Source organism: Podarcis tiliguerta (genome assembly GCF_965153285.1).
Source record: "Podarcis tiliguerta genome assembly, chromosome: 17".
Classification (NCBI taxonomy): domain Eukaryota; kingdom Metazoa; phylum Chordata; class Lepidosauria; order Squamata; family Lacertidae; genus Podarcis; species Podarcis tiliguerta.
In genome coordinates this window covers 2,450,957-2,476,607 of record NC_139550.1, presented here as the reverse complement: position 1 = coordinate 2,476,607, position 25,651 = coordinate 2,450,957, and the positions used below count along the sequence as shown (strand labels likewise).

The window sequence follows — 25,651 nt, the reverse complement described above, 5'->3', positions numbered from 1 at the left end:
CCCAATCAGCTATGGCTTCAGTGCGTTGGAAACCACCAGCCATTTTCCCTCTTTAAAAACTGAGGTCAGGCGTGCCAACTTTAATAAAAAAATTTTTTGAGGGGCAGGTAAGCCGCACCCCCATAATTGATCACGTGATGTGGCTCACACACACTATTTGAATGGCAATGCCCATCAATTTTTGGGCTCCCCGGCCCCCTCAAATATTTTAGGGGGGGGCGCAAAGGGACTTGGGCCCCTATGACTGAGGTTATCATGTAGCCAGTTAGATTTACCTAGGTGCTGAGACCATAGAAGGCAAACAAAGCTTTTGAGGTTACTGCCCATAATCTTTGTTTGTCCACAGGCCCTAGTCAAAGACAACTGGCTATATAAAAATGTTGCTGTTTTGGGGATGAATGAGATATAAACCATTGGCACCAAAGAGCTGAATCAGGCTGTAAATGAACTAAGAAAGGGATGAGAGGAGGGTATGCATTGTCAAGAAGATGGGAGAAGCAGCTATTGGGGTAAAGGTGGCATTGGGAGGTGATTATAACCCGCCCCCCCCATAAATATAACTCCTGCACATATCTCCCAAGGTTTAGTTTAATACAAGTAAAAAAAAAAATTGATGTTGTTTGTGGGAACATTCACATTTTTTTAAAAAAATATATTTTTCATTAAATATTTCTTAGTTTGCAGAAATATGTGCATTGTCTCTTTTTTCAAGTTGTGTTTTCTACAGGTCAGTTACATAATGCTTCTATTTTTCTGCTTAGTTGTATGTGTGGGGTTTTGTGTCAGCGTCACTTGTGTGAGTTTCTCTTTCTATTCGCTTCTTATATTTCCTTGGTGGTGAGTGTTAAGTTGTGGGTGAACATATCAAATGACACAGCGATTCTTCAAACAGCTCTTGTTTATTCACAGGCCAGAACAGAACTGAACTGAAGGGTTCAGCCAGCCAGCTTATATAGAGCTCCACTAGAACGCAACAGTAACCATTTTCTGTAACTACCCAATCACTGAACTTCACTTGCAATCCCTTATTTGCATATGTGGACCTGAGTGAAAACTATCTACAGTATCCCCCTGCTGGCCCAGGGTGAGAACTTCAGTACATAACAGTGAGAGAGGTTGGGGGTGGCCTAGGGTGTGGTTGGTTGTCTTTGGTTGGCTGTAGTGAGATTTGTTTATGTGTCGGAGTGTGTGAGGGTGGGTTTTTGGGTCAGGTTAGCCATATTGATTTGTATGCTGGCGGATTCTTGTTGTTGTCTTGTTGGGCTATGCATGTGATAAAGGGGAACCATACTGGGGTGAAGGCATCTTCTTCTATTTGTCCCCATGTCAGCTTCAGTTTATTGGTTAGTTTTTCTAGTGAGACTGTTTCCCATACTATTTGATACCATTGGTCCATGTTTAGTCCTGACAGGTCTCTCCAGTGTCTGGCTATTATGCTTCTGGCTGCTGAGAGTAGGTTGGTTATGAACTCTTTATAATGTGAGTGGGCATTATTCCCTTGGAAGATGTTCAATAGGGCCAGTTCTGGGGTGACTTCTAAGACTTGTTTAGTTATTTTGCTTCTTTCTTGTATGACTGATGTCCAGAAGAGTTGGATTTTGGGACATTCCCACCACATGTGGAGGTATGTGCCTGTGGAAATGCATCCTCTCCAGCCTTTTGGTGAGGCTCCTGGGCTTATCAGCGCTAGTTTCTGTGGTGTTAGGTACCATCTGTAAGTGAGTTTCAGGGTGAGTTCTTTTCTTTTAGCTGAGATTTGAATGGATTTAAAGTAGGGTTTGGACCACATTCTAGTCCATTGGGTGGGGTTAATTTCATAGCCTATGTCATCCTCCCATTGTTTTTTGATTACGTCAATGGGGTTTGTGGGATTTTGGAGCAGTATTTTGTATATTGTGCATACCATCCCCTTGCCATGTCCCTTTGTTGTTAGGAGGAAGTTTTTATTTGCTGCTGGTTTTACTACTGGATTGTTTAAGAAGGCATGTAATTGGAGATGTGTTAGCCAGGGCATTTTGATGTCCCCTAGCTTATCTTGCAGGGACGTGGGTTGCGCTGTGGGTTAAACCACAGAACCTAGGACTTGCTGATCAGAAGGTCGGCGGTTTGAATCCCTGCGACGGGGTGAGCTCCCGTTGCTCGGTCCCTGCTCCTGCCCACCTAGCAGTTCGAAAGCACGTCAAAGTGCAAGTAGATAAATAGGTACCACTCCAGCGGGAAGGTAAACGGCGTTTCCGTGCGCTGCTCTGGTTCGCCAGAAGCGGCTTAGTCATGCTGGCCACATGACCCGGAAGCTGTATGCCGGCTCCCTTGGTCAATAAAGCAAGATGAGTGCCGCAACCCCAGAGTTGGTCACGACTGGACCTAACGGTCAGGGGTCCCTTTACCTTTACCTTAGCTTTTCTTTTTTTCTTTGCATTTTCAAAAACAGGAACAGAAAGCATACTCTACCCCCTGTCCCCAATCCCACTTACAACTTTGTACCAAATACAGCATGTATACATATACCATATGACCTTCCACTCTTGTCCTGGTTCCTTTGCTTTCCTACTACTCTGTGTAATCTACATCTTTTTAATCATCCAATTTGTTATCTATTAAAAACTTCTGCTGAATTTACTTGAGACCTGCTAAGCTATGTATTTGTTTATACTGGTTCTTAAAATATTCAACAAGCATTATCCATTCCTCCTTGTATTACTTATCTTTGTTTTCTCTTATCCTGTTTGTCAGACCAGCCAGTTCAGCATATTCAAACATTTTGCACTGCCATTCTTCCTTAGTGGGTACTATACTTGCTTTCCAGCTTTGTGCCAATAAGGTTCTAGCTGCGGTGGCGGTGTTTCGGGGTAAGTTTTTTAAAGTATCTTTTAAAATTCATTATATATAATTTCCCAATATTCCTTAATTACTTTACAGGACCACCACATGTGGAAAAAGGATCCCCCATTTTCATCGCACTTCCAACATATACCTTTCTCTTTTTCAGACATTTTTGCCAATCTGGTGGGTGTAAAATACCATCTGTGGGTCATTCTCATCATATTTTCTTTTATCGCATAACATGATGTGAAATTCATATTTCTTTCCCACAACTTTTCCCATAATTCATAATCAATATTGTGACCCACTTCTTGTGCCCACTTAATCATGTTTGATTTCACAAATTCCTCTTTAGTTTCCCTCTCCAACAGCAGTATGAACATTTTTTATACTACTTTTATATTTTTATCTAATAGGTCTTTGAGACTTTCGTCATGCAAAGCCGTTTTCCCTATCTATCTTAAACAATTCATTAATCTGACGTACCTGTAGCCAATCCGTAACCAGGTTTCTTAATTCCTCGAGATTTCTCAGTCCTGGTTCCTGTCCTATAAAATCTAAAATTTCACTGTATGTTAACTGCTGCTTATCCATATTTGTTCTTCTCCTGGTCATAGCTTCCACTGTCAGTTTGGTTTTTCCATCTAGTATCCTTTTAGCGAAAAAGAATCTGCCTCTCTTGTCTTTTAGCACTGTTGTGGCTTTGAAATTCAGGTCTCTACTGTGTATTATAGCTACTCCGCGAGCCGTTCCAAAATCAGGAGCCAACCATTGTTGACTGAAACTGGGTTTGCTCAGGAGTTTGCTTCCTTTAGGTGAATTCTGTATTTCTTGTAGGAAGGCAATGTGTGGTTTCATGGTGTTTATATACGAGGTGATGCATTTTCTTTTGATAGGGTTTCCCAACCCCCTCACGTTTAATGTTTTAAGCAAACCATTCTGCTTGTCTACTTTATAGGATGATTCCCTACCAACCCGTCAGGGTTATCCTGTGTCTCTCACCTTATATTGTCTATCCAACCTATTTTGTTGTGTTGGCACAAAGTGTGATGGGTGGGAGAAGAGGGGGATTAGAATTAGATTTGGGTTAAAGAGTGGGGGGTAGATTACAGAAAGTGGCCTATATGTTGTTATATAAGTGTTTGCTTGGGGTTATTTGGATCATCTGGCTTCCAACCCGTTGGTCCTGGGTCTCAGCTGGCATGGAGGGCCTTGTTTAAGAACAGGACATCCTGACTGTCATTTGTGATAGGGGAATGGTCAGTGAGATGGTGTTACGTGCCTTTGTGACACTTGTGTTGGATATAAGGTTTATAAGCAGTGTTGTCAGTGTTGTTAACAACATTATTGGTTTGTTGGGGTAGGGATATGGGTATTGGCACACTCTGGCACCACCATTGTGGTGGTTGTGTGTCAGATTTTAGCCTGTTTGTTGATTGTTTTATTGAGGTTAGGGGTATTGTTTTAGTTGGTATGGGTTTCTTTCTTTGCTTTTAATTTTCTTTTACCTACTGATTTTGTTTGTTGCCTTTGTGTGGTGAAGGAAGAGACGGAGAGGTTGGCAGGGGAATTCACATCATTTTAATTCTTTTTATTCAGTATTAGAAATAGCTATTGTGAACACACTGAGGTTACTGGTTTGTCTTCTATGAGTGTTCATTTCCCTTGTTGCTCTGATGTATTGCTGTGAGGTTCCTCATAGGACCCAAGATAGCCCAAGATAGAAGCATGTTGACCAAATGTTGGTAAGAACACAAGAGGTTTGCTGAATTTGGGCCCAATGTCCATTGCATCCAATATTAATGTTTCCAACTATAGTCACCAGGAGGCCTTGGGGATGCCTATAAGTAAATACATGGTTTTGTCCTGAGTAGCTGTTATTTGATGGTAGAAAGCTTCTGAATATGGAGGTTCCATCTAGCTAGCACAAGAATGCTGGCTAAGAGTCAAGGCCGCAGCTGAAATCTCACCTCAGCTATAAAGTCACCAGGTGGCCTCAGGTAAGCTGCCATTTTCCTCTTCAGCCCCTCTCCCAATTTACAGCACAGATATATAAATAGTGCAGTGAGGATTCCTGAGGTAATCTTTGTAAAGCACACTAAATGCTATATAAATAGGAAGTATTTTCCCCTCTTATTGCGTTTGAGCGGAAGGCATTGCGGCCACCACTGAAAATCATTTCTTGTTTCCATTATATAACAACACTGAATTGGCAGGATTCCAGTGCGGCCGGAGGAGGAGTTATAATCTCTTCGATGACCCCAGAAGCGAATATTCTTTGTTCGTAAAACAGGGCTGCTGTCTCCATTTGGTAAAATATCAGGGTGGCACTAGGAAAACAATGTCATTATAAATAGAAATTGGTGTCAGGTGGCCCTCAGTGGTATGGCACACACACTGAAGAAAATTTGATGCGTGAATTAGTCTGGGCGCACCAGTCTTTCAGAGAAAAAAGAAGGGTGCACAGAATGTGTCATTTGTTCTCCTAACCCGGGGTAGGCAACCTAAGGCCCAGGGGCCGGATCCGGCCCAATCGTCTTCTCAATCCGGCCAGCGGATGGGTCGGGAATCAGTGTGTTTTTACAGGAGTAGAATGTGTCCTTTTATTTAAAATGGATCTCTGGGTCATATGTGGGGCCTGCCTGGTGTTTTTACATGAGTAGGATGTGTGCTTTGATTTAAAATGCATCTCTGGGTTATTTGTGGGGCATAGGAATTTGTTCATTCTCCCCTCCCCCCAAAAAAATAGTCCGGCCCCCCACAAGGTCTGAGGAACAGTGGACCGGCCCACAGCTGGAAAAGATTGCTGACCCTTGTCCTAACCAAAGGAAAGAGGATGAGATCTGGAGGGCAGAGGAGAGACCAGGAGGCTGGGTTATATGTGAGGGGTGGCAGTTGTCCTCGTCAATGGTTGGGGGCGAGTTGTATTTGCAACACCTGGAGAACACTGCTTGGCAACACCTGCTTGGCAGGGGGTTGGACTCGATGGCCCTTGTGGTCTCTTCCAACTCTATGATTCTATGATTCTATGATTCTAACACCATGTTAGTTGTCCCTGGTATTATGACATTGTTGTTGTTTAGTCATGTCTGACTCTTTGTGACCCCCTGGACCAGAGCACGCCCGGCCCTTCTGTCTTCCGCTGCCTCCCGCACTTTGGTCAAACTCATGTTAGTAGCTTTGAGAACACTGTCCAACCATCTCGTCCTCTGTCGTCCCCTTCTCCTTGTGCCCTCCATCTTTCCCAACATCAGGGTCTTTTCCAGGGAGTCTTCTCTTCTCCTGAGGTGGCCAAAGTATTGGAGCCTCAGCTTCAGGATCTGTCCTTCCAGTGAGCACTCAGGGCTGATTTCCTTCAGAATGGATAGGTCTGATCTTCTTGCAGTCCATGGGACCCTCTAGAGTCTATTATGACAGTAGGGTGTGCCATTTTAGGGAGTGAAACTTAATTTTTGCAAGTTTCTTCGGTGAGGGGGTCTTGAGAATATGTCGTTAGGTGTGCGGGATTCAAATCTGCTATCGTTTTTGTATTTAACTTGGTAAGCCTACATATGAGGAAGAAGCACACAAACTGCTTTCGGAAAACCAAAGAATTTTAATTTTGCCTTCTGAAAAGGTCAGGCCAATTCTAAATAACATTAATAAATAAAAACAATATTAATCTATAATGTAATTGCAAGTACTTGACAACCATTTGAAATGATTTCTATGCATTTTTACACACATTTTCCTTATCAAACAAAACTAAGCAATATTAATTTAACCGAAATATTTTTGAATTCCCAAGTCTCTTACACAATTTTAGCTTAGCACCCCTCATTTTTTGATTTTGAAAATTCAGTGTGCCCTAATGCAGCATTCCTAGCCACAGGTGTGACCTGAGCCCCCACCTGCATTAACAGACCCCAAAGCGTCGCTTCTTTGCTTCCCCGTTTCATTCTGGAGATTCTGCAAAAACTTGGAATGAGTGAGTGAGTGGAGGCGAGAGTTTATTGGCATGTTTGCTTGAGGAGTTCTCTATGCCGAGAGTCCCTTTGTGTCCCTCAACGCTGGACGCAGAGCAGCGGTTTTCAACGTTTTAGCAGACTTCTTCCTCTGTCATCTTTACAATCCTGCCTTTCCCCTTCCTCTTTAAATGATGTGCAGATTGATTTTTCATAGAAATTAAACACTTTTTATTGGTGCTGGGTGGGTGGGGAAGGAAGGATTGCAGCCTCAATTTAATTTAATTTATGGGGAGGGAATGATGTGGTGACTGATGAACAGGGGTAATTATTGGGGGGTGGGGTGGAACTGATGTTACAGACACAGATGTTTTCATATTATATTTATTATAAAATATATATTAATCAGAGGGTCACCAACCACTGGAGTAGCTGCATGTATGTTTGGGCGAAGAACTGAGGAGAAACTCTCTCTCTCTCTCTCTCTCTCTCTCTGTGTGTGTGTGTGTGTGTGGCATGATCCTGGGGGAGAGAAAGAGATGGGGGGTGACTTATTTGCACAGGGGAAATGAGTGGACTGAGGGTTAATTTAGGATGAATTCATTTGGACAATGAATTAGGGGAAACGTGTTCTTCCCAATAGTCCTTCCCTCCCTGTGGAACGCCCTCCCATCAGATGTCAAGGAGATAAAGAACTACACAACTATTAGAAGACATCTGAAGGAAGCCCTGTATCGGGAAGCTTTTAATATTCAATGTTTTGTTATGCTTTTTATGTTTCCAATCACAATTCAAAGTGTTGGTGTTGACCTTTAAAGCCCTAAACGGCTTTGGCCCTGCATACCTGAAGGAGCATCTCCACTCCCATCATTCAGCCGGACACTGAGGTCCAGCTCCGAGGACCTTCTGGTGGTTACCTCACTGCGAGAAGTGAGGTTACAGAAGGTCTTCTCTGCCTGCCCTGTGGAACGCCCTCCCATCAGATGTCAAGGAAATAAACAAATATCTGATTTTTAGAAGACACCTGAAGGCAGCCCTGTTTAGGGAAGTTTTTAATGTTTGATGTTTTATCGTGTTTTTAATATTTTATTGGCAGCTGATTGGTGGGGTATAAATAATAAATTATTATTATTGTAGAACAATAAAATGTCTCCAAATGCCTCTGTAGCAGTGCCAGCCAAATGCCTTAGACATTCTTAAAAGTGGTTGGTGCACAAGGCATCCCGTTTGTCCCCAGCGTTTGATAGGAGAGTATATGAGTTTTATCGCTGGTTCTATGATGCCTGTCTGTGCATGATAGAGAAGGCTATATAAAACCATGTGAATTGTCATTTCAGGCTTGGGTGGTATGTACCCCTATCTCTAAAATGGGTACATGTTTTTTCCTAAGAGGTTAACGTGCAATTCCATCATCACGCAAGCGTATCATGTGTGATATGACCTGAAGCCTGTGGTTCACTTTCTTGATGTTTGTTGTGCTCTGTATGAAGGTAATTTCTTGCCTTTTGACTGAAGCATGACTAGTCTTGTCTGAGTTATATTGATACCATGTGGGGATGGATGGTTATTATTTAATATGTGGTGGATTTATAAACTCGTAGCTAAGAAAGGCTCTGTGCAGCAAACGGAATATGTTAGGCAGTGTTTCTACAAATTTATATCCACAGTGGAAGACCGTGTTCAGGCTCTGTGTCGCAGAACTTTTTTAAAAATGTGCAACTTGACATAAAACATTCCAGGAGGAAATTAGCCATTCCAAATTCAGGTTAGTTACATTTAGTTACTGAAGAGATAGGTAGCACATTGCCAAAATAGTGCAACACTTTGTCGTGTTGATAAAGAACATAGAAGCTTAGATAGTTACTTTATACCAATTCAGACAACTGGTTCATCTAGCTTTGTATAATTGTCACCGTCTGTTCCTCAAGATTTCTGCAGGAACTTGATTTTTTAAAAGAAATCCTCATGAAAATTCTTCAGCATTTTAGTGCAAATTTCTCCTAATAAACAAACTTTTGTTGCCAGTTTTGACAGATGTACACTTTTTTTTGCAAGCATTTTCTTCTAATATGATATAATTTTGTACACTATTTTCACCAATATACAGTGGTGCCTCCGGTTGCTGATGGGATCTGTTCCGGAGGTCTGGTTGGATCCTGAGGCTTCCACAACCTGAGGACCGCTTCTGCACATGTGCGCACGGTGGTAGACCACTTCTGCGCATGCGCGCGTGGCAAAACCCGGAAAATACTTCCAGGTTTGCTGCTTTCGCATCCCGAAGGTTATGTAACCAGAGGGTTACGTAAGCGGAGGCACTACTGTACTGATTTTTCTGCACACTTACCCCCTAGCAAATGCATTTCTGTGATGGGTGCCTTAGTTGAGATTACTGCCTTGCAAGGGATATGACTAGATGATCCTTTGGGTCCCTTTCAACTCTGCAATTCTATGATTAGTTGGGGAACTGCATCACAAAATTTGGATAAATGTGAATTTTTGGAGGGTGGCTGTGTTTTGGGTCTTATAGAATCATAAAAATCATAGCATCGGATGTCAAGGAGATAAAGAACTACACAACTATGAGAAGACATCTGAAGGAAGCCCTGTATCAGGAAGCTTTTAATGTTTGATGTTTTGTTATGCTTTTTACGTTTCCAAGCACAATTCAAAGTGTTGGTGCTGACCTTTAAAGCCCTAAACGGCTTTGGCCCTGCATACCTGAAAGAGCATCTCCAACCCCATCGTTCTGCCCGGACACTGAGATCCAGCTCTGAGGACCTTCTGGCGGTTCCCTCACTGCGAGAAGTGAGGTTATAGGGAACCAGGCAGAAGGCTTTCTTGGTAGTGGCAACCTCCCATCAGATGTCAAGGAAATGAACAACTGTCTGACTTTTAGAAGACATCTGAAGGCAGCCCTGTTTAGGGAAGTTTTTGATGTTTGATGTTGGAAGGAACCACAAGGCTCATCTAGTCAAAGCCCCTGCAATGCCAGAATCTTTTGCCCAATGTGGGACTTGAACCCACAAAGCTGAGATTAAGAGTCTCATGGTATTTTGGAACTTGATAGATTTTATCAATTTTTTAAAATGGATTCTTTCCATTTTCCCTGACATGTGCTCTATCACTGAGCTAAGGACCTCCTCCTTAAGTGTGATGCTTAAATAGAGTGCTCTTCTTACCTAACGCTGTCAAGAGTCTCAGTTCTGAGGATTTCCTGCCGCTTTCTGTAGGCAGAACTCTCAGCAACTAAGTATGGGCACACAAAAAGACAATGAACATGGGGCAAGTGTGTGAATTAAGAGGCACTTTATAGAGGGGAATGAACTTCACAGGTTGCTGGTAGAAACTAATACTTTGTCACCAAGCCCAGCCATAATCTGTAGGCCCCTGCACAGTTCTTTCTCAACAGAGCGGCTCTCTTTTAGGCTCATCAGGATGACTACGTTGACCACTTTCCTCCTTCCTTTTCAACCTTCATATTTCCAGGAGAATGTTTCCTGCAATGAGAGTGAAGATTACCGGACTGGACCCCCATCAGCAGTATTACATCGCCATGGACATTGTGCCTGTGGATAACAAGAGGTACAGGTAAGAGCTGCTAAAGAATGGGAACTATTAACTAAGTGCTCCATTGAGAACAAGCCTGAGTGAGCAAGAGAGAAAGCTCAGCGCCAGACCCAAAATGGTCAGAATTGCTTTTTAAAAGAGAAGAGAGACGCTTGTATGTGTATTGGGGTGTGCCATAACACACCTGGTTAAAAAATAGTGTGTGCACACGCTCCCTCTCTTTCACACACACGTTTATAAAATCATCATCAGTGCTTTTTTTCTTTAAAAATGCTTAGGGATACTCTCATTTTCCTACTCATATTGAAATACTGCCCCTCAATGAGGCCAAACTTAGATTCACAAAATGTTTAGGGGTATGTGTACCCCTGCGTCCCCCAGAAAAAAGTAATAATAATAATAATAATAATAATAATAATAATAATAATAATAGAAAAGATTTACAGCCATATAAATTTGGGCCCATGGGAGCATTAGGTCCAGTAATGTAGACCTGACGCACACAATTCTAGCTATAGGGAACTGGCAGACCTTAGGTTGTCTTAACTTACTGTCAGGATGCTGTCAGCGGCTCCCGGCTGGTTGCCCAGGAAAGTATAAAGATAAGGAAAAGCTTCTTACAGTCCTTTTTTATTTAAATCTTTACAGAGAGAGGCTATGGAACCCAGCCTCTTGGATAATGGAGTTGTCCTGAGTGAATCTCCACACCCCATCTCTCCCACTTCCTCACCACCTCCTCTGTGGGTCCCACTAATTGTCCTCTGTCTTGGAGCTCTTTGATCTCCTACTTTTAAGACTCACCAGATTCTGGGAGATGGAGGGTCTGGGATGCTATCTAATGACAATGTGTCACCCAGGTGTTCCTCTGCCTCTCCCATGATTTCCCAACTTTCCCCCTCATCTGCCTCTGAGCTGCAACCTTCTTCAAACCCCTGTTATAAATCTATACTGTCTTCCTCTTCCTCCTCCACCATTCCTCCTCTGCCCAGTCCCTGACACTTCAGTGCTTTTTTTATGGGAGGACACAGGGGTACACATAAACATTCTGTGAATCATTGAGGGGCAGTATTTCAATATGAGTAGGAAAATGAGAGTACCTTTAAACATTTTTTTTTTAATAGAAAAAAGCACTGATTACCTTGCTGTAAGTAACTCCTATTTCATTCTCCTCCCGTGTGGCTCTGAGCAAACAGAAACAATTGAATATGACCCCCCCACCCGCCAGTATTATACAAACATACATGCCAGCTTCATTTTGCCAATAATACACAAATTCCCAGGATACACAGAGCAGTTCTCTGTCTCTTTACTGCTCCAATATGTAAACCCTGATATAATGTACCCTGTCGCCAGATATTGTGCTGCTCTGATTGACATATATCGGAGGAAGGTGTGTGCCAGACAACTGAAGGTCCACCCCTACAAAGTTTATATTTTGTTTATGTACCTTACATGCTTTGATTTTATTCTGGACTCTAATAATTGAGAGAACGGGTATGTGTACCCCCTACCTCTATAGTTGCCCTGTTGTTTATTTAGCATGCCCTCAGGTGGTGCTGTGGGTTAAACCACAGATCCTAGGACTTGCTGATCAGAAGGTCGGTGGTTTGAATCCCCGCGATGGGGTGAGCTCCCGTTGTTCAGTCCCAGCTCCTGCCAACCTAGCAGTTCGAAAGCACGTCAAAGTGCAAGTAGATAAATAGATACCGCTCTGGAGGGAAGGTAAACGGCGTTTCCGTGCGCTGCTCTGGTTTGCCAGAAGCGGCTTAGTCATGTTGGTCACATGACCCAGAAGCTGTACGCTGGCTCCCTCGGCCAATAAAGCGAGATGAGTGCTGCAACCCCAGAGCTGGTCACAACTGGACCTAATGGTCAGGGGTCCCTTTACCTTTACTTATGTATGTAGGTGCTTTTACATTATGCTGGCAAAGATTTTGATTTGATTTGATTTCATACTCTGATCAGGAGTATGGGTTTGGAATAGGGGTAACTTTCTCCTGGTCCCATCCCAGCCACACACCCTATTTGGGGAGTTACAGCAGAATAAGTTATGCTGACTTAAGTTCCATTGGCTGAGTCGTCATTGAGCCAAGTTGTATATTTATACCAGTGTATCTCCGGCACAGCTGGGGTGAGGGTCTCACTCTGGTGAAAGCTTGGCTGAGCTCTGGCTCACCTGGGAAATCCCAAGACCTGCCGATTCCAAACTCTCTCATCCCAGAAGATTTTGGGTGCGGATTCTGATGTTAGTAACTTTCACTGCATAGAAAACTTTCAGCTTGCTATCCTCTTCATCAGTTATATATATATTTACTCGCCCTTCACCGTGAGATCTCAGGGCGGGTTAGAACAATTTAAAAATACTATATTAAAAACAGTTGAAGCAGATTACGATCAAGATAACAGGGTGGACACTAAAATGTTCATGGACAGTGTTGCAGCACACAGAAATGGAGTCTGAACTAAGGATTTTTAGAGATGAAATCATGGGACCTCCGCCGTGTAAACTGAGAAGCAAATGGCATTTGCAGGTGCAGAGTGTGTTAGAAGAGTCATCTGCAAGTAATGAAATATTCCTATTATATCTCTAAAGGCTTTCATCTGTGGATTAGTAGGGTTAACCAATTAGTCTGTCCCATGTGCAAAGTTTTCTAGGGACAGTAATTGGAAAAGAGGATTAATAGAGATGCAAAAGGGAGGAACTGGTTCCAGGTATCATCTGGTTTCCATTAAGCACATGGTTTCCTTCCTGTGCGTATAATCTGAGCCTGATCGCTGTTGGGTGAGTGCAGAAGGAAAGCTCTTCAGGGGAGGGGGACTACAGGTGTTGTTTGTGTCTGCACTTTGAATCACGAAGCCTCCTTTCTCGCATCCTTGTCTCTCGCAGGTATGTGTATCACAGCTCCAAGTGGATGGTAGCAGGCAACGCGGACTCCCCTGTGCCTCCAAGGGTTTATATTCACCCCGACTCGCTGGCATCTGGGGACACCTGGATGCGGCAGGTTGTCAGTTTTGATAAACTCAAACTGACCAACAACGAGCTAGACGACCAAGGCCATGTAAGTTATTAAGAAGCACATTCCCTTTTCACCATCCTTTTGCTTCAGACCTGCCCCTTTCAGCTCTGGGCACCACACACGACAGTGATGCATTCCTTAACTCAAAGCCCTTCCTCCAAGCAGGGGCAGAGGAAGGGGGGTGCAGTGGGGGCGGGCAGCCCTGGGTGTCACCACTGAGGGGGGTGACAAAATGCCAGGCGGCACTCATCATGGGGCCTGCAACGTGCCTGAGCCATGTGTCTCTCCTGGGAGTGACGCCGTGACTTGGGCGCCTGCAGGCTCCGTGCTGCCCCAACAGTCCCCCCCCCGCCTCCCCCTCAGCTGTAGGGTGGCTGAGTGGGAGGAGGCAGGCAGAATCCTCAGAAGCCCTCTGGAGCATCCTGCCCCTCGCCGCGGGCAGTTGGCCCCACCCCTTGGCGCAGGGTATATGCGCCGTCCCAGGTGCCCGATCAGTTTGCTCCGCCACTGCCTTCCAGGTGCAGTTTCTGCTCTTTCTGCAGGGCCATAGGAAGGCGGGGGCACAGTGTGTGTGTGTGGGGGGGGTGCCCCCATGCAGGCCTAGCCCAGTGCTCCTTTCCAGCCACCAAGGGTCATGCCATCTGGTTGGACTCCCCCCTGCATGGGTGAGAAGGCGGCTCAGGGAAGCCCTGTTTTGCTCCAGTGGGGGTGGGGTCATTCTGGCAGTGAGGACTGGGCTGGTGTTCCCCTGCCCAGTGTGTGCATGCTGTCGCACCCTGGACACTGGCAACCAACGGTAAGAAGGTTTAGGGACTACAGTAATACCTCGGGAGGAATACGCTTCAGGTTAAGCATTTTCGGGTTGCGCTCCGCGGCAACCTGGAAGAAACGGAATGCGTTACTCCCGGGTTTTGCTGCTCGCGCATGCGCAGACTCTCAAAATGATGTCACACGCATGCGCAGAAGCGGCGAAACACGACCCGTGCATGCGCAGATGTGCAGTCGCATGTTACGTTCACTTCAGGATGCAAACGGGGCTCTGGAACGGATCCTGTTCGCATCCAGAGGTACCACTGTAGCTCCACTGGGAGTGACTGCAGGGAACATAAAACGGCGGTTCTAAAAGATCTACGCAGCCTCTCAGTATGTTTCTGAGCACAATTCCAAGCGTTGGTGCTGACCTTTAAAGCGTATCCACCCCCATCATTCAGCCCGAACGCTGAGGTCCACCTCTGAGGGCCTTCTGGAGGTTCTCTCACTGCAAGAAGGCAGAGGGCCTTCTCGGTAGTGGTGCCCACCCTGTGGAATGCCCTCCCATCAGATGTCAAGGAAATAAACAACTATCTGACTTTTAGAAGACATCTGAAGGTGGCCGTCCTGTATCAGGAAGTTTTTAATGTTTGATATTTTACTATGTTTTTATATGTGTTGGAAGCTGCCTAGAGTGGTTGGGGCAACCCAGCCAGATGGGTGAGGGTATTATTATTATTATTATTATTATTATTATTATTATTATATAATTCTATCCTCATCAGGCTACTAGTTTGGGAGTCATTTGTTCAGTACCCATCCCCAAATATCAGCTCTGAAATTTTTAGAAATCCGCTCCACTTTCCAGTGGGGAGGAGTTGCGGTGGACCGCGTGGCCACCCACTCCCCACCGGGGGTGGGGGACTTTGTCTCCCGTTGCCTGGGGGTCCCGGCCACGTCAGAGCCCAGCCAGCTGACCCGCTGGCCGGGGGGTGGGGTGGCCGGGGCCGTTTAAACGGAGGAGCGATCCAGAGGACTTCCTCTTTGGCTCGCTTCCCCAATCACCTGCTCTTCCTCCCTATTTTGCAGGTTAGGCAATGGCCTTGCTATGGACTTTGGTTGGTCGCCTTGGTTGTCCGAGGGGCCTGGTAGGAATTTTTCCACTTGGCAAATTGGCACTGGCCACTTGGCTTTCGCCCACCTCATAGCAATCATCACAACTTTGTTAGGGTTGCAGTTAGGCATTGTTTGACCTTGTGTGGGGGAGGGGAGGTGTGGCCATCCCCTGCCCCTCCATGCTTAAGGGTATTCCGTTAAAGGAACCCAGGGGTGTTGATCTGGTCTGAAGCCCGGTTGGGGGCTAGGGCCTTGACCCGACCCCGACGGGAACACCAGGGGGAGCTTGAGTTGGTTCGCATCGACAGGGCTCCCCCTACCGGTGGCTTACCCTTACTGGACTTCCTGCACAATGGGCAGGAGTCAGATACAGTCAGGTCCAATCAATGCCTAAGCCAGTACTGCTCACATTCTGTAATTTCAAGAAAGTTGTGGCCAAAATTTGCCCTAATATCTGTGTCCTGGTGTGAGTTATTTCCAACGAGGGGGTGGCTGCGGGGTCTTGACATGCAATGGTGCATTTCAAGTCAATCTCCCTTGCCTTTCCTCTGTTTCCCCAAAGATAATCCTGCACTCAATGCACAAGTATCAACCCCGCGTCCATGTTATCCGCAAAGACTTCAGCAGTGACCTGTCTCCCACGAAGCCAGTCCCCACAGGTGATGGGGTGAAAACCTTCAACTTCCCAGAGACTGTCTTTACCACTGTCACTGCTTATCAAAACCAGCAGGTAATGAAAAAGATGCTCTAGCAGGCCATCTGTTAACCGCCGCTAGGTTTCGATCTGCCCTTAAATGAAAGTTAACTATGGCCCACTAATTAATACATTTATAAACAAATCTATCAGCAAAAATGTCACAACAAGCCAAGTACTGTTACAATGCGTGAGCAGAGTGGTGGTCTCAGCAATAAGTCAGCAGAGGAAGCGAAAACGACAGCACAAGTTAGCTTTGAAAGAAAAAGACAGGTGGTGTAACCCAACTTGTGGAGAAAAAAAACCCCCACACACAAATTCCACAGAGGAACAGAATTTGTCATAAATCAGGAACAGAAGGAGATTTGCAACATGGACAGTTGAGTTTACAGGCTGTTGATATGGAAATATTAAGTCTTTGGAAGAATTCCAGCAAGAACCGACCTAACACTAATGTCAAGAGAGCCCAACAGCGTTTCGACTACATATGTATATTTCAAATCTCAAAATTGTAAATACACGCTGAATTTTGCAGAAGACAAAGAAACCCTTTCTGCGACTTTATGACTTTAAGCTACTTACACAGCTATTAAAAAATTGTCCGCGTTAGGAACTCAGGAAAACACGGAGAAGTGTTCAAGGGTTGAGAGCGGGCTTTCCTCATAATGGGTATCTGTTTTCTTTTCCCAAATCCTTCATGAAATCTCTCTCTTGTGAGGTCAACCAGCTGCAATGTAAGATGCACAGTGTCATTACATAGTGTGTAGCTTAAAGCATATGAAAGCACAATCTGTTTTCTTTACTCGGTCCCCTGACAAGATCAAAACTCTTTGCCCTGTACTACAGATCCTACAAAGTAATGTATGCTGGTTCCAGTTTTAACGCCATCGGGCATTGTTCAGCAAATTCCTGAACAGGACAGGCTAAAGTAGGAATTGCCGCCTGTGAACTTTGCCATTCTCCCAGAAACAGCTGACATGCGAAGGACTGAGTGTACTTTGCTGCTTTCTTGAGCTCACTGTAGTTGGAAAAACAAATACCAAGATATGAGAGAGATGGAAATCTAGAAACACCAATGGCAGCTTTGAAGATAGAATGCTTTTCTGAGATTTGCTATTTTTATAGCAACATTTATACCTCCTAAAAGCCGACACAGCATTTCAAGGAGAAATGATAAAAGGAGCGGAGGGAAGGGTAAATATGGTTAGGTGTGAGCAAATGCAGTCTTCATTTTAGCTATAGATCAGTGTTTCCCAAACTTGCGTTTCCAGCTGTTTTTGGACTACAGTTCCCATCATCACTGACCACTGGTCCTGCTAGCTAGGGATGATGGGAGTTGTAGGCCCAAAAACAGCTGGAGACCCAAGTTTGGGAAACAGTGCTGTAGAGGAAGGTGGCAGGGATGCCTAAAGGTCTCATAGAATTAGCGACATGGGATTTTAGGAAGAGCAAGGGGTATCGATCAGGGATAGCTGATTTACAAGTTGAAGAAACAAATACACGCACACACCACACACAAATATACAATACATGGTGTGTGTGTGTAATTTAATTCTGAATAAAATGCAATCGAATGCAACCCAGAATTTACAGTGACATAGAACTGTTAATTTACCAATTATGGAAGCAATAAATTCATTGTGCATGCCCCTAACTCAACTGCAAACTGTTTAACTGGGGGGCGGGGGGGGCATGTGAAATGGCATGAAGCACCAATGAAAAGAAGAGTAATTGTGGAATGATCAAAGTTATGCAAAGCGTTAAGGAATGAAATATTCTCCATAGAATCTAAGTTAATTTACATTCTGTTACAGATTACACGATTAAAAATTGACCGGAATCCATTTGCAAAAGGGTTCAGGGATTCTGGAAGAAACAGGTAAGAGAGTCCCTGATTTCCTTTATTGTATCATCCTTCTCTGGCCACGGTCCTGGAGCTGGTCCCCCAGGCACAATGTGGTGCCTTATGTAGTTAAAAGACCCTGGAATCAGCATCAGAATCAGATTTACTTGCATCTTCAAACATGGCTGTGGTCAGTTTTATTTGTACCAGTCACATTCGCCCCTCCCCAAGACGTGACCGATATCAAATCTAATTTCACTTACCATCTGCTTTGCTCTGCTCTTTTTCAATCAAGCAATGTTATGAAATAAACAAATCTGCTGCATGATTCCCCTCTCAGATCCTTGTTCATAGCCATTGCTATGTGCAGGAATCGCTGGACCAGGTTATATGCTTTTGGGAGGGCAGTGATCAGAACAGATATAGGCTGCTGTGCTACTTTAATTGCCCTGGTTTCAGTGGGTGATTCTGATCCGGTTGCCCAAGCTTGATAGTTCCAGTTCTTCACAGGGCTTTTTGAAACGGGCACTGATTTCCTAGCCCAGTGATTGCTTTCCTCTTCACCATGCTATGGCATCCACCCCACTAGTGGGAGGAGAATGACTGCAGCCTCGCTGCTTGGAATCTTGTAGGCTCATAAGTGTGTGTGGTCTTTCTGCTATCAAGACCAGAGGATGCCCTTCCCTAACTTCAGACGTTTTGGACTACAACTCCCATAGGCCCTGCCGACTGGGACTGATGTGAAGTTCAGACCCAAACATCTGGGGGGTGCCAGGGTTCCTCTCTTATTTGGGCCAGTCTGGGTGGTTTGGTAGTTCTTTTGGATTTCTGATCCAGTGAACATTGCAGATGGTGGGAAAGCTTGAAGCGTGTGTGTGTTGTGGGGGGAGGTCTAACTCTGAGATTTTAGGCATCATCTCCCAGGGATCAATTCTGGACCAGACCCTCCAGGCTCATAAGAAGCCTCCAGGACTTGGTACACAGCGAAACCCACATTGCCATGGATGCAGCTCTCCTTGTTGCCTTCTAGCAAGTAGCGCAACACAATATGAGAGGTGGCGTCAAGGAAAGTCATAGTCTGAAGGCCAAGGAAGGCTTCATCAGTTGGTTCTTGTGGGAATGTTCAGGGTGGCAGGAGAGGATATATTGTTTATCAATATCCTTCCTAACTTGCACTAGCAAGTTCCTTTACTTCCTTTCTCCTTGAGAGCCAGTGTGGTGTAGTGGTTGAGAGCGGTAGTCTCGTAATCTGGGGAACCGGGTTCGTGTCTCCGCTCCTCCACCTGCAGCTGCTGGGTGACCTTGGGCCAGTCACACTTCTCTGAAGTCCCACTCACCTCACAGAGTGTTTGTTGTGGGGGAGGAAGGGAAAGGAGAATGTTAGCCGCTTTGAGACTCCTTTGGGTAGTGATAAAGCGGGATATCAAATCCAAACTCTTTACTCAGCAGTGTGCTGAGTAAACGGCAGAAAACTAGTTGCAAACTCATGTGAGTTCCTTAGGACAATATGCAGTTCCATCTGGCTTGTCCAGACTGAAATGTGTTCTAATATTTTCCTGGTAAGACCCCTTGAATCCCTCCTAAAATAATAAAGACACCACAGTCTTATTCATAAGCAATAAAAAGTAAGTTTACTCACGATCAGGCAGAGCACAGCGCGAACCCCGAAGGCAGCCTTTAGGCTTAAATTTACAAACCTGTACAAACAGGTTTACCCCATATGGGAGATAACCTGGGGGACTGCTTGGCTGGCAGCCAGCAGTTCATTTCAGGAAGTTGACAGGATGAAAGGAAGATGGAAAAAGAAAGTGTGGCAGCCTGCCTTGTCCTTTTACCAGGTCTGGCAAGGTCACACCCACCCACTAGTCACATGCAAGGAAGGATGCTCCAGGCCAGTAGGAACAGGAAGTTTCGACTGGCTGGACCAAACATTCCCTTGCATGTCCACTCTAGCAAAACAGGGAATGTTGTACTTGACTGCTCCCAGTGGATTACATCCCACAGTTCTGGTGTACGATGATGATATAATCACTATTAGGCCTAGGAGTCCAATCTGAACTCAGTCTGGAGTTTGGATGAACTTCCCATGCATCTGGGAAATTAGTCATTTCTGAAAATAATTTCTAGGATGGGCTGGAGGGATGTGTCCCTTCCCTGATGAAGCATGGGTCTCAGGGGGACTGATAGAGTCAAGAGCCTTGTTTGGGGAAAATTGGGAAGGGCCAGGGAAGTTTGTGTAAATAAATTAACTGCATTCAGCAGGTCTGAAGGTGCTTGTGAGTGATGAGAGTGGTCCATGAACATGTGGCTGGGGGGCCGAAGTCCAGCATCTGAATGAGACATCCACAAAGGCTTTGGCCTGGTGTGGTTGGACTCCCTCCCCCCCAAAAAAACCTCTGGGAATCACAGAAACTTGTGGCTCATTAACATTAGGTATAGGGCAGGAAATTGCTACACGGCTGTGGCTGCGGAGAGCTCAGCGCAGCTTTCTGCTGACGTCAAACGGAACTGAAATCTTTAAGGTATTGCACATTTAAGAAAGCTGCCCTGGGGGGCTTATTGCAGAGAAGCCACACAAATAGTTGTGAGCCTTAACGAAGATCCTGCCAAGATTTTGTTGCAGGGTTCAGCCAACGAGATGCTGTAATTCTCGGAGGCCTTCTGCGGAGAAGTTGGGTGGAGGGGCTAAAGGGAAAGGCAGAATAAAGCTGTCCTGAAGAGGTTTTCTATTGCATTACATACACATTAATTTTGCTCAACAGCCATTCCCTCACCTGTAGAATCGGGGGACTATAGCGGGGGAGCATTATTATTATTATGATTTATTGAATACAAATACCGCCCTATACCCAGAGGTCTCAGGGCCGTTCACAGAACAAAATCAAAATATAATACCACAAAATATATAATTAAACTAAAAACAACAACCCATTACTCCCCTTCCACCACCACCCCATTTTAAAAGAGCATAGGATGTCAATCAAATCAGCCAAGAGCATGGCAAGGCTCTCAAATGGAGGACAGACTACACTTCCCAGGATTTTGGGATGCAGTGGGAGAGCCGTGGCAGCTTAATTGCTATAAAATTGATATACATTTCAAGCGTAGATAACCCCGCTGTGTACTTTGAATTACTCTTGTCTTCTTTCTTTCGCCACAATTTTCAGCGTCATAGTTAGCTTTGCACAGAACCAGCAGGGGGCTCTGTGATTATTCTCAATTCACCCAGATTTTTTTTTACTACTATTATATGTTTCTCACCATCGCCATACAGTGTGTGTTACAGGGTATGTAAAATGAGAGTCATCATAGTGATCCATAGTCAAAAGCAGAAGTTGGCAAATGTGTCCTCCTTTTTGCTCTTCAAAATATGGCAACCCTAGTATGTATGTGTGTACATACATGTACACACACACACACACTTATTGTAATTAGGTATATATGTCTTTCCTTTCTGGATACAAATATTCACAAGGCAGTTTACAAGTAACATGAAAGATACATAAATAGAACGCCAAGTAAAGGTAAAGGGACCCTTGACCATTAGGTCCAGTCGTGACCTACTCTGGGGTTGTGCACTCATCTCGCTTTATTGGCCGAGGGAGCCGGCGTACAGCTTCTGGGTCATGTGGCCAGCATGACTAAGCCGCTTCTGGTGAACCAGAGCAGCGCACGGAGACGCCGTTTACCTTCCCGCCGGAGTGGTACCTATTTATCTACTTGCACTTTGACGTGCTTCCAAACTGCTAGGTTGGCAGGAGCAGGGACCGAACAACAGGAGCTCACCCCATCGCAGGGATTCGAATCACTGACCTTCTGATCGGCAAGTCCTAGGCTCTCTGGTTTAACCCACAGTGCCACCCACGTCCATAGAACGTCAGTAAAATTATCAAAAAAGTGATCAGAAATATTGTTGTGTGGACAGCAGAAAGGGATGTGCAGTCACCCTCTCTACCTTCTCACTGCTTGTGGTTCCCAGTTTTCAACCCATGATTTGCAAAAGCCTAGCAAAGCTTTGAATTAATTAAAAATAAATAAATCACAATAACATAAAGGCAGGATGTTAACACCAGTCCTGAAAGACCTACATTGGCTCCCAGTACGTTTCCAAGCACAATTCAAAGTGTTGGTACTGACCTTTAAAGCCCTAAACGTCCTCCGCCCAGTAGACCTGAAGGAGCATCTCCACCCCCATCATTCTGCCCAGACACTGAGGTCCAGCACCGAGAGCCTTCTGGCGGTTCCCTCACTGCGAGAAGTGAGGTTACAGGGAACCAGACAGAGGGCCTTCTCGGTGGTGGCGCCCGCCTTGTGGAACGCCCTCCCATCAGATGTCAAGGAAATAAACAACTATCTGACTTTTAGAAGACATCTGAAGGCAGCCCTGTTTAGGGAAGTTTTTAATGTTTGATGTTTTTTAATATTCTGTTGGAAGCCGCCCAGAGTGGCTGGGGAAACCCAGCCAGATGGGTGGGGTATAAATAATAAATTTTTATTATTATTACTAAAGTTTCAACTGATCAAACACTAAAGCAATTTTTCAACAACCAAAATGCTGGCTATTAAAATCTCTAGTGTTTGATCAGCTAAGTTACCTCACGGGGGTTATTGTTGTGAGGGTAAAATGGGGTTGTGGAGAGCCGTGGGTGCCTCCTTAATCACCACAAAGGAAAAGTGGCAATAAATATCCATAATTACAAGGGCAAAAACTACTACTACTACTATTATTATTATTATTATTATTATTTGAACCAAGCAAGCTCGGAATCTGGGGATTGCGCCTCATCCGAGGGGGATCAACAGCTATACTTCCCCACTCTGGGGGAGCACCCATGACTTTTGCCTCCCGTCACAAACTTCCTTCTGTCCAAAACTCCTCCAGGGCTGAAAAACGAGTAGCAAACAATAAAAAAGGATTACAACATTGGTATCCTCTTTCATCAAGCCTTTCCTTTTAGAAACTGTGTCTCTCCCCCACACTTTATCCTGGGATAATTGAGGCCTTCTCTCCCCCGCAGTCTCCAGGTTTTGTTTCTTTTTATTAGCTACTGCAGCATTCACACGGTGTAACGTTGCCATTAAAAGCATAGTTTGCTGTCCACTTAGAAACCTATGGGGCAGTCTCCAGCACCGAGTTAGGCATGCCGGTTTCCCATTGGTGTCAACGGGCTTAAGCACGCTTAACTGCGCACTGGATTAAAGCCATGGTTTTTATTTGCTCATAAATTCTACCAACCCTCAACCCTCCCCCTTTTTTCTGGGTAGAACCCTGCACAACCCTATAAAACCTGGCTGAATTAATTGGTGGCTTGGGAACACCAACTGAAGTGTACTACTCCACAAAACAAACTTAACCTAGTGTGGTGTAGTGGTTTGCTGGGGTGCTGGACCTGGAGGGAGGGAGAGATGGAGGGAGAGAGAACAAGAGAGAAGCAGAGGTTCAGATTTCTCTTCTAGCATATTAAACCCAGCCAAGCTGTGGTATTATCTCTACTAGAGATAATGCCACAGCTTGGCTGGATTTAATATGCTAGGGGAGAAATTTGAACCCAGGTTCTCATTAAATGAGTAGTTACAAAATAAGGAGGCACTAGGTAGCCAGTGTGAACTACAGGATACAGCTGGTGAGTAATCAACATGGCACAAGCTAAGTAAGGCAATAATTCTACAAAATGCATTCAATGTGCCTTGAATATTTCATACCCTAATCATCATCATCACCATCAGGCCTTTTTTGGGGGGGACGCACGCATACCCCTAAACATTTTGTGAATCTAAGTTCGGCCTCATTGAGGGGTGGTGATGTTGGGAAAGATGGAGGGCACAAGGAGAAGGGGACGACAGAGCACGAGATGGTTGGATAGTGTCTTCGAAGCTACAAACATGAGTCTGACCAAACTGCGGGAGGCAGGGGAAGACAGGAGTGCCTGGCGTGCTCTGGTCCAGGGGGTCACGAAGAGTCGGACACGACTAAACGACTAAACAACAACAACAATTTCAATATGAGTAGGGAAATGAGAGTACCCCTAGAAAAAAAGCACTGATAATAACTATAACAAAAATACTTCCCTTTTTTGCCTGTGTCTTGAGAAACAGAAATGGAGTTTGCTTTTTTTGGGGGGTGGGATTTTTACACCCCTCATTTGCTCCGATGCATTTAATGTCTCTAGAGAGATGAATGTAAAGACCAGAAGAAATAAGGCTCTCAATCCTTACAGAGAGTTGTCATTCATCTATCTGGTTTTAAAATACAGTTATTAGGGTGCTCTTTTCTAGCCCCATCCCTAATGATGGCCATCTTCTACCCCCCAGTCCTGCTCAGCTCCCCTAATTTGCTCCACCTCACTGTTGCCTCTGCTGCATTCCCTCATTAGGGATACTTTGCAAATAAAAGCAGGAAAAAAAATTGCATATTTTTCGCTCTATATGACGCACCAGACCATAAGACGCATCTGGCTTTTGGAGGAGGAAAACAAGAAAAAAATATTCTGAATCCCAGAAGCCAGAACAGCGAGAGGGATCACTGCGCAGTGAAAGCAGCGATCCCTCTCGCTGTTCTGGCTTCTGGGATAGCTGCGCAGCCTGCATTCGCTCCATAAGACGCACACACATTTCCCCTTACTTTTTAGGAGGGGAAAAAGTGAGTCTTATAGAGCAAAAAATATGGTATACCAGCTTACTTTTCTGCATAAGTGCTTAAAAATATAGCAGTTCTCTATCCTTGCTTCTGTGAGAACCAACCCACAGCTTAAGCTGAACACTGGATATTGTGATTATTCAAATAGTATTGAAAGTGTTAAGCTGAAAGGGACAAAGTGTATGTGTGTTTTACCAAAGTGTATTCTTAATTTCATATAAAACCCCAAATTTATTTGGAAAACACTCCGCGACATATGCTAAAACAAAACAAATCCTCCCCAACTTTCACAACAAATCTTTGACAGATTGCTCTCATGGCCACTTTGTCTTGGGGAGATGCTACTTTCCACCAGAGAAGGTCTGGCGTTCCCAAATTAGAAGCGAAACTTTTAGATATGCAGTTGCTTTCTGACAACTGAGATTGGCGGTGTACGCTGGGGGTGGGGAAAGCTTTTCAGATCAGTCAGGTGGGGTGGAAAATGTAGCAAGATATTCCAGATGCCATGGAATGGGCTTCATGCAGGAACACTCAGAAGACGGCAAAAACACAGATGCGGTGGGGGAGGCGGGCCATATGGAAAGAGTTACTGAAACAAAGAGATACGTGGAACATCTTTTCCCATTTTGGGGGAACAATGGGGTCATTTAATATATTACCTATTAATAAAATGTAATGACACTAAAAAAAAAACTAAAACCCCAAAAGAAAATCAAACAAGAGACAGTAAATTCTGAAGACCTATTAAAGAGGCTAGGTTTTTAAAAATGAAATGGAGCCGATGCAGTTTCCCTCTTTCTCCTTCCAGTCCATCATTAATGACAGAAAGAAAAATGAGAGTTTGTGATTGAACAGACAACATTAGTCCGCAATAGGACCTGGGGGAGGGCAGAGAATAGGAAACCTGAGCTGACAGGCAGGCAGTCCGCTTGGACCAGGTCATGCATGAGAGCTTCAGTCTTGGTTAGGAATTCAAATCTGCAACCATTTCATCAAAGTCTGGTATCATCTTGTGAAACTCGTTCTCCATGCAGTAGCAGCCCATTTGGCAGGGTAGAGCCATGAAGCCATCTTCCTGAGACCGGTGCCCCTGGAGTTTGCCAAGGTGGGACAGCAGTGAGGTCTGGGATGAGTGGAAGCACCCAATTGGTTCTGGTGGTACAGCTACTCAGCCCCAAACGTGCCCTTGCCCTGCTCCATCCCACCACAAGGTCCACTACTGCTTGAGAGTAACTGAGGTCCATGAAAACATGGAGGATG

At 44.8% G+C, this 25,651-nt stretch overlaps 1 protein-coding gene across 1 annotated transcript in view; it reads left to right on the top strand.

The window, feature by feature from the left end:
• TBX15 (T-box transcription factor 15) overlaps window positions 1-25,651 on the top strand; it is a 96,671-nt gene that overhangs the window by 52,310 nt on the left and 18,710 nt on the right. Inside the window, exons 3-6 of the mRNA XM_083420056.1 lie at window positions 10,254-10,355; window positions 13,222-13,393; window positions 15,780-15,947; window positions 17,726-17,790. Coding sequence (XP_083276182.1) covers window positions 10,254-10,355; window positions 13,222-13,393; window positions 15,780-15,947; window positions 17,726-17,790 — 507 coding nt within the window. The remainder of the gene's footprint in view (window positions 1-10,253; window positions 10,356-13,221; window positions 13,394-15,779; window positions 15,948-17,725; window positions 17,791-25,651) is intronic.